This window comes from Symphalangus syndactylus, chromosome 13 (genome assembly GCF_028878055.3).
Source record: "Symphalangus syndactylus isolate Jambi chromosome 13, NHGRI_mSymSyn1-v2.1_pri, whole genome shotgun sequence".
NCBI classification, from domain to species: Eukaryota; Metazoa; Chordata; class Mammalia; order Primates; family Hylobatidae; genus Symphalangus; species Symphalangus syndactylus.
In genome coordinates this window covers 90,433,917-90,446,799 of record NC_072435.2, presented here as the reverse complement: position 1 = coordinate 90,446,799, position 12,883 = coordinate 90,433,917, and the positions used below count along the sequence as shown (strand labels likewise).

The window sequence follows — 12,883 nt, the reverse complement described above, 5'->3', positions numbered from 1 at the left end:
GTTGGATTTTTTTTTTTTTTTAATTTTAATTGCTTTTGGGGTACCTGTGGGTTTTGGTTACATGGATGAGTTGTGTATAATGGTAAAGTCTAAGATTTTAGTGCACCCATCACCTGAGCAGTATACAGTGTACCCAATATGTAGTTTTATAGTTCCTCACCCGCACAACCCTGATTTATTTTGTAAATAATCAAATCATTGGAAGAAATGTTTTGTGGATCAGTTAGGTGATTAAGTTGGTGAACACCAGTTTTATTTTTAAAAATATAGGTCTAGTCATGGCTATTCAAATAGTATTATGGTTGATCTTCTTGTGTGGCTACTAAACTGATCCTAAATTGGTATGAAGGAGAAATGTAATATATTTTGAGCAACATTAATAACAACTTAGATAAGAACATAGTAGGATTCCAATGTAACTATATTTTAAGCAAAATCTCATTTGAATGTTAAACATTCTAGTTGGATTTTTTTCCTCTTTTTTTTCACTGAGATAGGAAACAATTCTAGTTTTTTAAAAAATTACTTGGTAGTCTTTATAAGGATGTATTTATATAAACCTGTTGCTTAACAAATATTTCTAATTTAATGTGAGATCTTAAATTTCCCACTGAACAATATATATTTTCATGAAATTTATAAGAAATTAATATAATTAAAGATACACTTTTAAAATTCACAGAGCACATGTGTATTAGTTTTCCATTTCTGCATAATAAATTACTACAAACTTAGCAGCTTAAAACAACATACATTTATTATCTCCAGAGTCCAGGCATGGGTTAGCTGGGACTCTGCAGGGTTATAATCAAAGGCCGGGCACGGTGGCTCACGCTTGTAATCCCAGCACTTTGGGAGGCCGAGGCGGGCAGATCACGAGGTCAGGAGATCGAGACCACGGTGAAAGCCCATCTCTACTAAAAATACAAAAAAATTAGCCGGGCATGGTGGCGGGCACCTGTAGTCCCAGCTACTCGGAGAGGCTGAGGCAGGAGAATGGCGTGAACCCGGGAGGCGGAGCTTGCAGTGAGCCAAGATTGCACCACTGCACTCCAGCCTGCCTGGGCGACAGAGTGAGACTCCGTCTCAAAAAAAAAAAAAAAAAAATTTTGGCAAGTACTGAGTTCTCATCTAGAGGCTCATCTGGGGAAGGGTCTGCTTCCAAACTCATTCACGTTGTTGACAGAATTCATTTCCTTGTACTTGCAAGACTGGGGGCCTTGGCTTCTTACTAGCTTTTGGCTGGAGGTCCTCAGCTCCTTGCCATGTGGGCCTCTCAACATTGCTACTTAGTTGTTCAAAGCCAGCAAGGAAGAAAGTTTCTAGAGTGTCTCCTAACAAGACAGGGCCATATATAAGGCAGCTTGATCATGGGAATGACATCCTATCACCCTCACCAAATTCTTAGAAGCAAGTCATAGGTCCTGTCCACACTCAAGGGGAGGAGAATGTACAACACTGTGACTCTCTACGGCAAGGGTCATGGGAAGCCACCATAAGCGTATGCCTGCCATACCATTACTAAGGTAGATCCTAAACATTTTTTTATACATCTACTCCTCCTACATTTTTAAAAGCACAACTTTGAATGACCATTATTAGAATCAATAGGCCAGGCATGATGGCTCACACCTGTAATCCCAGCACTTTGGGAGGCCAAGGCAGGCAAATCAACACCAACCTGGCCAACATGGCGAAACCCTGTCTCTACTAAAAATACAAAACTTAGCTGGACATGGTGGTGCATGCCTGTAATCCCAGCTACTCGGGAGGCTGGGGCACGAGAAGCGCTTGGACCCAGGAAGCGGAGGTTGCAGTGAGCTGAGATTGTGCCACTGCACTCCAGCCTGGGTGACGGAGTGAGACTGTCTTTAAAAAAAAAAAAAAAAAAAAGAAAAAGGCTAGTTGCGGTGGCTCACGCCTGTAATCCCAGCACTTTGGGAGGCCAAGGCGGGTGGATCACGAGGTCAGGAGATCCAGACCATCCTGGCTAACACGGTGAAACCCCATCTCTACTAAAAAAAAAATACAAAAAAAATAGCCAGGCTTGGTGGCAGGCACCTGTAGTCCCAGCTACTCGGGAGGCTGAGGCAGGAGAATGGCATGAACCCGGGAGATCGGGCCACTGCACTCCAGCCTGGGTGACAGAGCAAGACTCAGTCTCAAAAAAAAAAAAAAAATCAATCAATAAAAGCTTACTGTCTGTTTGCATAGAGATGAAAACATTTTCAACTTTTTATGAAGTAAAAATTAGCCTCTTTTCTTTCTGACTATAATTTGGGAAGCAAAGATTGATTCTTAAAATGAACTTCCTTAATAGTAGAATTTTGTTTATTATTCTGTTTGTATGGTTTTTAGAAGTCCAAAAAGTTTTTTAGGAACAGAATTAAACAAATAATTTTCCCTGATGCCCCAAAATAAGAGCAATAAAAAACAAATCCCCAAGTCCCCAAATCCAGCTTTTAGAAAAGCATTTTAGTCTTCTGGAACTATTTTTCTTCACCTGCCAACCCAGAAAACACAGACGAACCCACAAAGAAACATACGCAAACACGTGCAGGCACAGTTAAACCAAGTAAAATTCTGTAATTGCCTCTAACATGGTTGTTTGTTTTCTTTTTTATGCTCATGTTAATAGCAGAGTTCAATTTGTATAGTAGGACTTTGAAAATATATTTCATTCTGAAACATTCTGTCATTACAGTTATTGCTGTCAGCACCTATTGGCTGCAAATAATTTTGCTGTTATAATTTGTCTGAAAACCATTAAACTTTGTATGGGGTTTCTTATCTAGGTATCAGCAAACACAGAGGATTCTTCTATGAGTGGCTATTTGTACAGATCAAAGGGCAATAAAAAACCCTGGAAACACTTTTGGTTTGTCATAAAAAATAAAGTACTATATACATATGCTGCAAGTGAGGTAAGATCTGAAATCTAAAGATGAGTAATTTGGGGTTTTGTAATGCCAACTGCAAGTAATTACAATATTTTAAAAATCTATTTGTTTTACATATGATTTTTTGCTTTGCTTTTGGATGGGAGAGGTGTTGTTGCTGTTATTTTTAATGTGAACAGTGTTCTTGCTTTGTACCTGGAGAGCTGTTTCTCAAATGTGTTAGGAATTTTCCATATTATTAAAATGCAATTTTTGTGTGTGTTGTGTGACTACTAATTACTTTACTAAAGGCAGAGCTGCCCCCAGGTGCATTGGCTCACACTTGTAATCCCAGCACTTTGGGAGGCTGAGTTGGGGGGGGTGGATCACCTGAGGTCAGGAGTTCGAGACTAGCCTGGCCAACATGGTGAAACCCTGTCTCTACTAAAAATACAAATATTAGTGGAGTGCCTGTAATCCCAGACACTTGGAAGGGTGAAGTAGGAGAATTACTTGAATCTGGGAGGCAGAAGTTTCAGTGAGCCGAGATCACGCCATTGCACTCCAGCCTGGGCAACAGAGACTCTGTCTCAAAAAAAAAAAAAAAAAAAAGGCAGAGCTGTGTTTCTTTCTGCCAAGCTCTCTTGAGTGATACTCCCTTTACTGTCATCCTTAGATTGCATTGATCTGACAGCAGCATAGATAAGATAGGCTTTTTTGGATTATAAACAATTCTAGCAGTTTAATTCTGTCCTTTTCTCCTACCTGATCACCCTGTGTTCCACCATCCTATGAAAACACTGCTCTAGGGTCCACACTTTTCCTTAGTGGGATCCAGGTAAATAGCTTACCTTTCTGAGCTGTTTTCTGCATCCATAAAATGAAAGTAATATAATGACGTGCCTTCCTTGGTTTAGTGAGGATGTTGTGAAATTCACTAGATGTGAACATGCCAAAAATTGTGTGCCACAGTGCCTGGCATATAGGGTACCTAGGGAGGGAGTGGCTTAATGAATACTACTGAATAAATGATAAGTGAGTAAGTTGTTAGAATTATCATTACCTTATATGTGAATAATTGAAATTAAATTAGAGCTATGTAGATCAAGAGTTTTCAAATCTGAATTTTGTCTCAATCTAAAAACTTTTCTCCATTTGTATGTTTTTAAATTAGGACGTGGCCGCTTTGGAGAGTCAGCCTTTATTAGGATTCACTGTTATTCAAGTTAAAGATGAGAATTCAGAGTCTAAAGTATTTCAGTTACTGCACAAAAACATGTTATTTTATGTATTTAAAGCAGAGGATGCTCATTCGGCTCAGAAGTAAGTAATCTAGCCATATTTTTCTTTTATTCATGAGATTTCAGTTTTTTAATGGTTGCTTGTAAAATGACCTACTTTAAGACATGGGGACAACTCAAAATTTAAATCAGAGATTCTAATTAGAAAGATTGAACATATTATTCAAACTCTTCAGAATTGTTTTAAAGACAAGGCAGGGGTATCTGGAATATTTTCAGGAGGCAGAGGGGAAAAGAAAATAGGTAGTCCTATACAAAGTATTTTATCTACACATGATCTCAGAGGAAGCAGCGTGATGCTGCTCTGCTGAAAGGAAGGAAAGCTAAGTAAGGCATTTGACCTCTCCTTCTATGAGGGTAAGAATCTTCCCTTGAAACATTCCAGGACTTTGGCAATCCAGCGATTCATTTGTGCCATGGAACAGCAGGAGTTTAAACAGCTGCTCGCTGCTAACTTCTTTGGGGAAAAGGTCAAACACATTAAGAGACTCCCATGCTGTTCCCAGTGACTGAGTAGAAGGAAATGGCTATCAGTTTAGATGGCAAAGGCTGAAACAGTCTCTTCAGAATTCCAGCAAGAATCTTTACTTAGATGTTATCAGTTTGCTTAACATAGAGATGTATATCTACCTCTGTGAAATTAGGTCTCTTTTGAACAAAATAGTTCATCATCTCTCTTTCATTTGATTTTTACTTTGGCGTCACAAAAGAATACATTTTTGTTTTCAGGAAGAGGTGTTCATGTGTTCTCCACGAGCTTAAAAGTGCATGAAAATAAAAAAAGAATGCTTTGAGTAAGCAAAGCTTTTAGTTTCTTAAGACAGTTAAGATTAATGTACCAGAATTGCACACATCCCTGAATACCAGCCAGGCACAACGTTGCACACACTCTATAAGACTCTTTTTTCAGTCTATTTTAGGATATCCAACAGTATATAGCTATTCTTCCAAATATTTTCCTTTGGCTACTGGAGAATATTTTTAAATTATGTCACTTAACCATCTTTTCTATAAAAATTATTTAGACAAAATAGTAATTGCCCTAAGATTCTGTCAGATATTAGCTTTCTTACAATTTTCATCTGTATTCATCAAACTGAAAAAAAGTACTGCTTTTCAATATATGTCATCTTTTGTTTATATCATTGAGTTGACAAGATAAAAATGCCACCAAGACAGAATTACATGTAGTTGGGTAAAGGAAATCAGCTTACTTGTAATTTAGAATCGACCCAGGCTAAATTATAAGTTTCTCTTTATTAATATCATATGGATTGCTTTTTGAAGTACATGACAGAATATTAAAATGTATTAATTTTAGTGGAAAAAAAGCCTTGCTATGGCAGTATAACTTATATGCTATTTATGTTCACTGTTAAATTTTTGAAAATTCCTTAAAATTTGAACTGAATCTGTTATAGGTTGCTTTTACAAAATAATTAAACTGAGTGATTTCAAGTGTTCATAGTTCTCTGGACTCTCTTCTGTACATATATATATATATATATATATTTTTTTTAATAGAGACAGAGTCTCACAATGTTGCACAGGCTGGTCTGAAACTCTTGGACTCAAGCAGTCCACCTATCTCAGCCTCTCAAAGTGCTGGAACTACAGGTGTGAGCCACCATGCCCAGCCTACATAAAATAATACTGTAAGAAATGTTTCCATAAGAAAGAAGAAAAAGTTCAGAAGCAATTACATTAGTAGGGAGGAAAAAGACTACTCTCAAGTATCTTCTGAATAATTGCAGCTGTGTATATTGTCAGATAAAACTTTGAGACTAAAGAATTTTGGAAAGACGTCTGTGAAACTTTGAGAAGCTTTTTTTTTTTTTTTTTTGAGACAGAGTCTCACTGTGTTGCCCAGGCTGGAGTTCAGTGGCGCAATCTCAGCTCACTGCAACCTCTGCCTCCTGGGTTCAAGCAATTCTCCTGCCTCAGCCTCCCAAGTAGCTGGGATTACAGGTGCACACCACCACGCCAGCTAATTTTTGTATTTTAGTAGAGACAGGGTTTCACCATATTGGCCAGGCTGGTCTCGAACTTCTGACCTCAGGTGATCTGCCCAACTTAGCCTCCCAAAGTACTGGGATTACAGGCATGAGCCACGGCGCCAAGCCAAGAAGCTCTTATATAGCATACAAACTTTTGATCAACAGTAGATGCCAGATTCCTTTTAACTGCAAATATTGAAACAGGTCTGTACTAGGGGATATACAAGGAAACTGATTGCTAGAGTTAAGGTAGCAGGAGACAGGGAGCTAGTGTTCCTAAAAGCACTGAGTCCAAATTCCAGATAAAAAAGAAGTTGTAATAAAGCCTTCACTGACATATCAACTTCCAAAATAAATTAATTGGTAGCATCAAGATTTCATAGAACTTTTATACATGAAATGGTCCCTTCCTTATGCCTATCAGAAATGAGAGGCACACTTTCCAGGCTAAATTTTGGAACAAATTACCAAATAAAGGGTAGTTCCATGTATGCAGAAGGCCAATTTGCTGCAAGAAAAGATCTTACTGGCTGGGCACGGTGGCTCACGCCTGTAATCCCAACACTTTGGGAGGCCGAGGCGGGTGGATCACCTGAGGTCGGGAGTTCAAGACCAGCCTGACCAACATGGAAAAACCCTGTCTCTACTAAAAATACAAAACTAGCCAGGCGTGGTGGCACATGCCTGTAATTCCAGCTACTTGGGAGGAATCACTTAAACCCAGGAAGCAGAGGTTGTGGTGAGCCAAGATAGCACTATTGCACCCCAGCCTGAGCAACAAGAGCAAAACTCTGTCTCAAAAAAAAATATCTATATCTATATCTATATCTATATCTATATCTATATCTATATCTATATCTATCTTACCTATGTTGTTATGGTAATGAGGACCACAGGCCCAGCTGTCATCTGTATGGTGTTCACATGTCAGATGATTAGGTTTTACAAATCTAACCGATTTCTCTTATCAATAGGTGGATAGAAGCATTTCAGGAAGGCACAATATTGTAGCAGTATTGGTTTTATCTCTTCTGTGATTCCAAAGAGGTGGAATTTCATCAGAATGGAGTAAATGCAATTCGAAAATTGTATAAAAATGAACACTGCCAAGATAAAGCCAACCAGACCCTTCATCAAAGAAATTGTTTTGTTAGGTATAAGCAATTTTTAAAAGGTGTTTGTTTTTTCATTTATGTTATTTATTAAAATTTTGATGTTTACTTAATGGTCAGAATTATTTCTGAGACACACTGAATTCTAAAGTACCATTTCTTTAGAGACCAGAAAAACTATCTTAATACTGTATACTGTCTTAACTATTCGTGACATAGTCCACACTGTTTTCTTACCTTACACTGTAACATTCTTACTGGTGGAAAGTCTTTGTAAGGAAAAAATACATAGCAAGGAGCAAACTTCCACAAAGTGCTTGGTTTAGGAATTGTGATTATTATAAAACTGCTGATGAAAAAAATGCATGTCTTTGAATCAATAAACTTGGGTGAATTTTTGTATCTTTTAGTGGAAAAACATGGGCAGCTTCTACCTCAGTAACTGAACTGAAATTTCAGTAAATTATCTAAAGTATTTCTGTTGTTAGGTACCTCTTTGGCAGGAGTTAATATTACATCATCAAAGAATTATAGCAAAGAGATAGAATCTGAATTTTTAAAAACTGTGAGTAGGAATGAAGATGTTTTTATTTGCAGAAGAATACCACAAATAACCAACTCTTTGGGCTTTTAAGTCCAATCTTTTAAAAATTCTACCACTTCAAAACAAACATAAATATATCATTTTTTAAAATAGCAAAATATAGCAAGCATTATGTTACATAATATTCCCTGCTATTATAAGAGTTCTGAGCCCAAGTCAGTGACGGTATTTGTATCTATAAGTAATGTTACATTTCCAAAAATATTGTGCATTACAAATGGAACTGGAATTACTATATCAGAAAAGCACAATTATAAGCCAGTAATAACTGAAATTCTATAGTATTCATTTTCAAAAGGTCTTTTTCTACCACTTTGTGATATCCTCCCTCCTAATTAAAAAAACAAATCCTTTCTCTATAAGCAGCTATCAGCACACCTCCTTAGGAAAGATTTAGATTCATAATTCTGGTGCACTTACTGTTTAACATATGAACTACCTGGTACATAAAATTGTTGATTAGCAGAAGAAAATAAAATAACACTGTGATAAAAGCCATCCCCGATGTTCACAATATACAATTTATTAACTAAATTTAAACTATAAATTATCTTAACGGCCATGAGCGGTGGCTCACACCTATAATCTCAGCATTTTGGGAGGCCGAGGCTGTTGGATCACCTGAGGTCAGGAGATCAAGACCAGCCTGGCCAATATGGTGAAACCCCTTCTCTACTAAAAATACAAAAATTAGCCAGTCGTGGTGGCGCATGGCTGTAGTCCTAGCTATTCAGCAGGTTGAGGCAGGAGAATCGCTTGAACCCAGGAGGCAGAGGTTGCAGTGAGCCAAGATAGTGCCACTGCACTCCAGCCTAGACGACAGAGCGAGACTCCGTCTCAAAAAAAAAAAAAAAAAAAATTAAACAGCAAGGTTATCCATAGAGTATTTCTTTAAAGCGTATAAGAATTTTCCTTTCTGCCTCTAAATAAAGGATTTCCTAATTCAGTGTGATCCTTAACAGCAACCATGAGAATTACTGAGTGCCTTTCTGGGGCCTTTTGAATGCTGTTTGCTGCAGCACCAGAGTCCCTACTAGATCTAAAGTTGGCTGCTATAGTTTTTTGTGGCTATTTTTTGCTATGGAGTCATTTGAACCTCATACACAATCCTAACATGCCCTCCCCTTTCTGTCATAGCAGGTACACTAAAATTTCTTCATAGCTCAATTTTATATAATCAAGATCACATAAATAAGGCTTCCATGTTAGAATTGTTGCAGTTTCTAGTGTATTCTTTTTGGAGGCTAAAGTTATACCTTACAAACTGTTTCTTTCTGTGTCTGGCATTTAGCAAGACAAGTTATTTGGGTTTTCTTTCCCTCCTCTTGAGCTCTCAGCCTTCTGACTACAAGGTTTGGCTTAAGCCTTAGAATCTAAAAAATATCAGCCAGGCTACTCTATCTTCTAAGACCTGGCTGAATCATGAACCAGTTCTAAATCTAAAGAGAGTGAGACAGGGAAGAAAGTTGGCACAAACTTACAGTAATTTTAATTACATGTAAAATGCATGTGACTGTATTAGCTATTGGCTTAGCCCCATGGAGGGTTTAGAAAAATGTGTATTCTTTGTGGAAGCTATCCAATTATCCTTCTCCCAAAAAGATGTTTTAAATGTGGAATAGTATTACATTCCCCTGTCCCTTTATGAGTCCTTCATAACTTACTAAAGCTGACCAATTTTTATTTATGTAACCTGGCTCATTCATTGTCAACTAAGAACCTAATTATATGCAATTTATTGTTAAAAAAACTATAAAAATATATTTTGCTAGTATTTTAGAGGAAAAATGATATTGGGCACAGTCTATAAATGGGGAGAAAAGTTAAGTAGTATCTAGATTCCAAGGATACTATATTTATTATACAGATATGTGTGCCTGTGCTTCCATCAAACCCTTTTTCAGGTATCTCCTTTTAATTCATAAGGAGGAAAGAGTAGGGCATTTATAAAGCTAAGCTAAAAATGATGCTAAGCATAACGTAGATGAGACGCCAGGCTGAACCAGGGGAAGGCTGGCATTGTTAGTGTCCCCAACTAGCAGTCCACCTTTATCTGTGGCAGCTATAAATGTATAGGACCCATCAGAGTCCTAAGAAAATGAGAGTAATTATCTCTGGCATCATTCACATTTCCGAACCTCTTTCCAATCTCTTTTCCCTTTTTCTGTAATGTACCCAGCATCCCCCTATTGTATTTTGGTTGCTCAAGATGCTTGATTCTTTGAGTGTGTAGTAGCATTTCTTAAAATGAGATCATCAGACCAACCCTTGATTCACATAAAAGCTGTAATGACACAACAAAGAGAAGGTGACAGTTTTAAAGTATAATTGTCAGCCAAATGTGTATTTTATATTTGGTTCGTAGAATATATCTAGATGTGGGGAAAGTCTCCTATTTGGTAATTTAGTTAAAACGTAAATGTTGTATCACAGCATATGTTGGTATGTTTTGGAGTGTGCTTCCATTGTGCTCAGCTTTTGAAAAGTTTGAGATCAATTTTAGTCAAATGTAGTCAATGGAATTTCCAGAGATATATATTCTGTTTTTCTTAGTGTACCACACACTCCTTGAAGGCAGTACTTAATATATCACTGTCTTCCATAATACTGCCCTAGGTCTTTTTAGTTTTTAAGAGACCGGGTCTCACTATGTTTCCCACGCTGAACTCAAATGCCTGGGCTCAAGCAATCCTCCCACCTCAGCCTCTGGAGTAGCTGGGACTACAGGGGCATGCACCACCAGGCCTGGCTTCCTGGGTCTTTAAACAGAAAACATTTGTTCAATTGAAAACAGGATTCTTGTCATCTACAACTCCAACACAGCCTGAAAATATCCACGTTATAACCTGGACTTTAGACCTACTCTCTCCACTATCCTGCAAAGCTACATTTGTAACTACCTATTGGCTGTCTATATGAGTCCTCAAGCATCTCAGACTTTACATGAATAAAACTCAACTTTCTTCCCATTCAAATCTGTTTATTTTCTTCTGTAAGAGAAAGATACCATTTGAGACTCCAGAATCTGCCTCTAACTCTCAACAAGACTCTGCAATTACTCTTGTATCCTTTCCATCCTCATTGCCCTACTGTTATTACATAGGCCCTGGTTCAAGTCCTTGTTACTTGTTCCAATGAATAGTGACTTCTAATTCCAATGCCGTTGTGTGATCCCATTTTAAACACGGCCAGAGCAGTCTTCCAACAACATAGCTTTAATCTAGTTTTATCCCCACTTTTACATGCTTCAGTGGCTTTCCCAGTGACTTGGCATGGAACACTTCCTCAGTTGCCATACACTCCAGCTAACTCTGACCCAACCTTTCTTTGTTCACAGTTTCCTTTTTTTTCCTCATTCACCCATCTGCATCTCTGTTTATCCAAGACTTCTCTGTGATAGCTGACCTTTAGTCTTTCTCTCCCCTATTCCTCCAGACTAGATCCTGTCTCCTTCCTGCAGCCCTCACACAGCCTTCAGTTCACAATCTTTTGTATGATACTTAGCACCTTCTATCCCTAAGGATAACTTATTCATTTGAGATTTCTGGCAGGGTGCCTTGCATGCAGTGGACACTCAGTATTTGCTGAATTAAATTCCTTCCTATGGATCCCTTCTGATTTTTTTTGAAGTGCCTCTAATACACATATCATTCTAGGGCTTATGCCACTTGTCATGTCATTTTCTAAAGGAAAATCTTATCTATGATATTTTCCCTTATAAGAGATAATTGTTTTGAGTAGGGTTTTTTAAAAGATAAAGGGTAGTAGGAAATTTTTTTAAAGCCTAAATATCAAATTCCTTTTCCTTTAGGGTTGGGGGAAGGAATGAAGGGGGAGCAACTTGCTCTTTCATGTGAGTTGGTCATAGCATGTAAGAACCAGTCTTGAAATATCGTTTTTTTTTAAATGGCTTATAATGTATTTCTAGAAATACTTTGTACTTAAAATGATAACAGTTTGTATCTTTTTGTCCATATAAAGATACTTTATAAATAAATTAGCATTGTAAATAATGTTAATATGTATTATATTTATACAAAATAAATTTACTATAATATATTTTGTTGGTGTGATTTTTCTCCCCCTCAAGACAGAGTCTTGCTCTGTCGCCCAGGCTGCAGTGCAGTGGCGCAATCTCGGCTCATTGCAACCTTCACTTCCTGGGTTCAAGCAATTCTCCTGCCTCAGCCTCCTGAGGAGCTGGGATTACAGGCATGCACCACCATGCCCGGCTAATTTTTTGTATTTTTAGTAGAGATGGGATTTCACCATGTTGGCCAGGCTGGTCTCAAACTCCTGACCTCAGGTGATCCACCCGCCTCAACCTCCCCAAGTGCTAGGATTACAGGCGTGAGCTGCTGAGCCTGGCCAGCATCATACATTTAAAGATGAACTTCGGCTAGAGTCACACATTTAAAGATGAACTTCGGCTGGGCGCGGTGGCTCACGCCTGTAATCCCAGCACTTTTGGGAGGCCAAGGCAAGCGGATCACTTGAGGTGAGGAGTTCGAGACCAGCATGGCCAACATGGTGAAACCCTGTCTCTACTAAAGATACAAAAAGCTTAGCCAGACATTGTGGTGTGCGCCTGTAATCCCAGCTACTCTGGAGGCTAAGGCACAAGAACCTCTTGAACCCAGGTGGCGGAGGTTGCAGTGAGCTGAGATCATGCCACTGCACTCCAGCCTGGGCACAGAGTGAGACTCCGTCTCAAAAATAAATAAAGATGAACTTCATTTACCTCTTTTCCTGAAGCACAATTAATGGAAACGCTTCTTCACCTACAAATGATGTTCCTAAAATGGCTTCTACTTCCAAGTTTTAACAAGTCAACTTATTGTGACTTAAGTGAATTAACTGGGTGATAAGGGGTAACCACAAGCATCACTACAGGCATACATATTCTCCACCAAGAATAGTGAAGAGGTCTCAGATTGTCTGTATCCATTAGGCCTATAGTGCAGTCGTGTACTGCATAACAATATTTCAG

At 38.3% G+C, this 12,883-nt stretch overlaps 1 protein-coding gene across 1 annotated transcript in view; it reads left to right on the top strand.

The window, feature by feature from the left end:
• The window catches only part of FGD6 (FYVE, RhoGEF and PH domain containing 6), a 139,825-nt gene extending 132,428 nt beyond the window's left edge, over positions 1-7,397 (top strand). The window contains exons 19-21 of the mRNA XM_055238380.2: positions 2,796-2,924; positions 4,054-4,202; positions 7,152-7,397. Coding sequence (XP_055094355.1) covers positions 2,796-2,924; positions 4,054-4,202; positions 7,152-7,188 — 315 coding nt within the window. The 3' untranslated portion in view covers positions 7,189-7,397. The remainder of the gene's footprint in view (positions 1-2,795; positions 2,925-4,053; positions 4,203-7,151) is intronic.
• Positions 7,398-12,883: the final 5,486 nt, after the last annotated feature.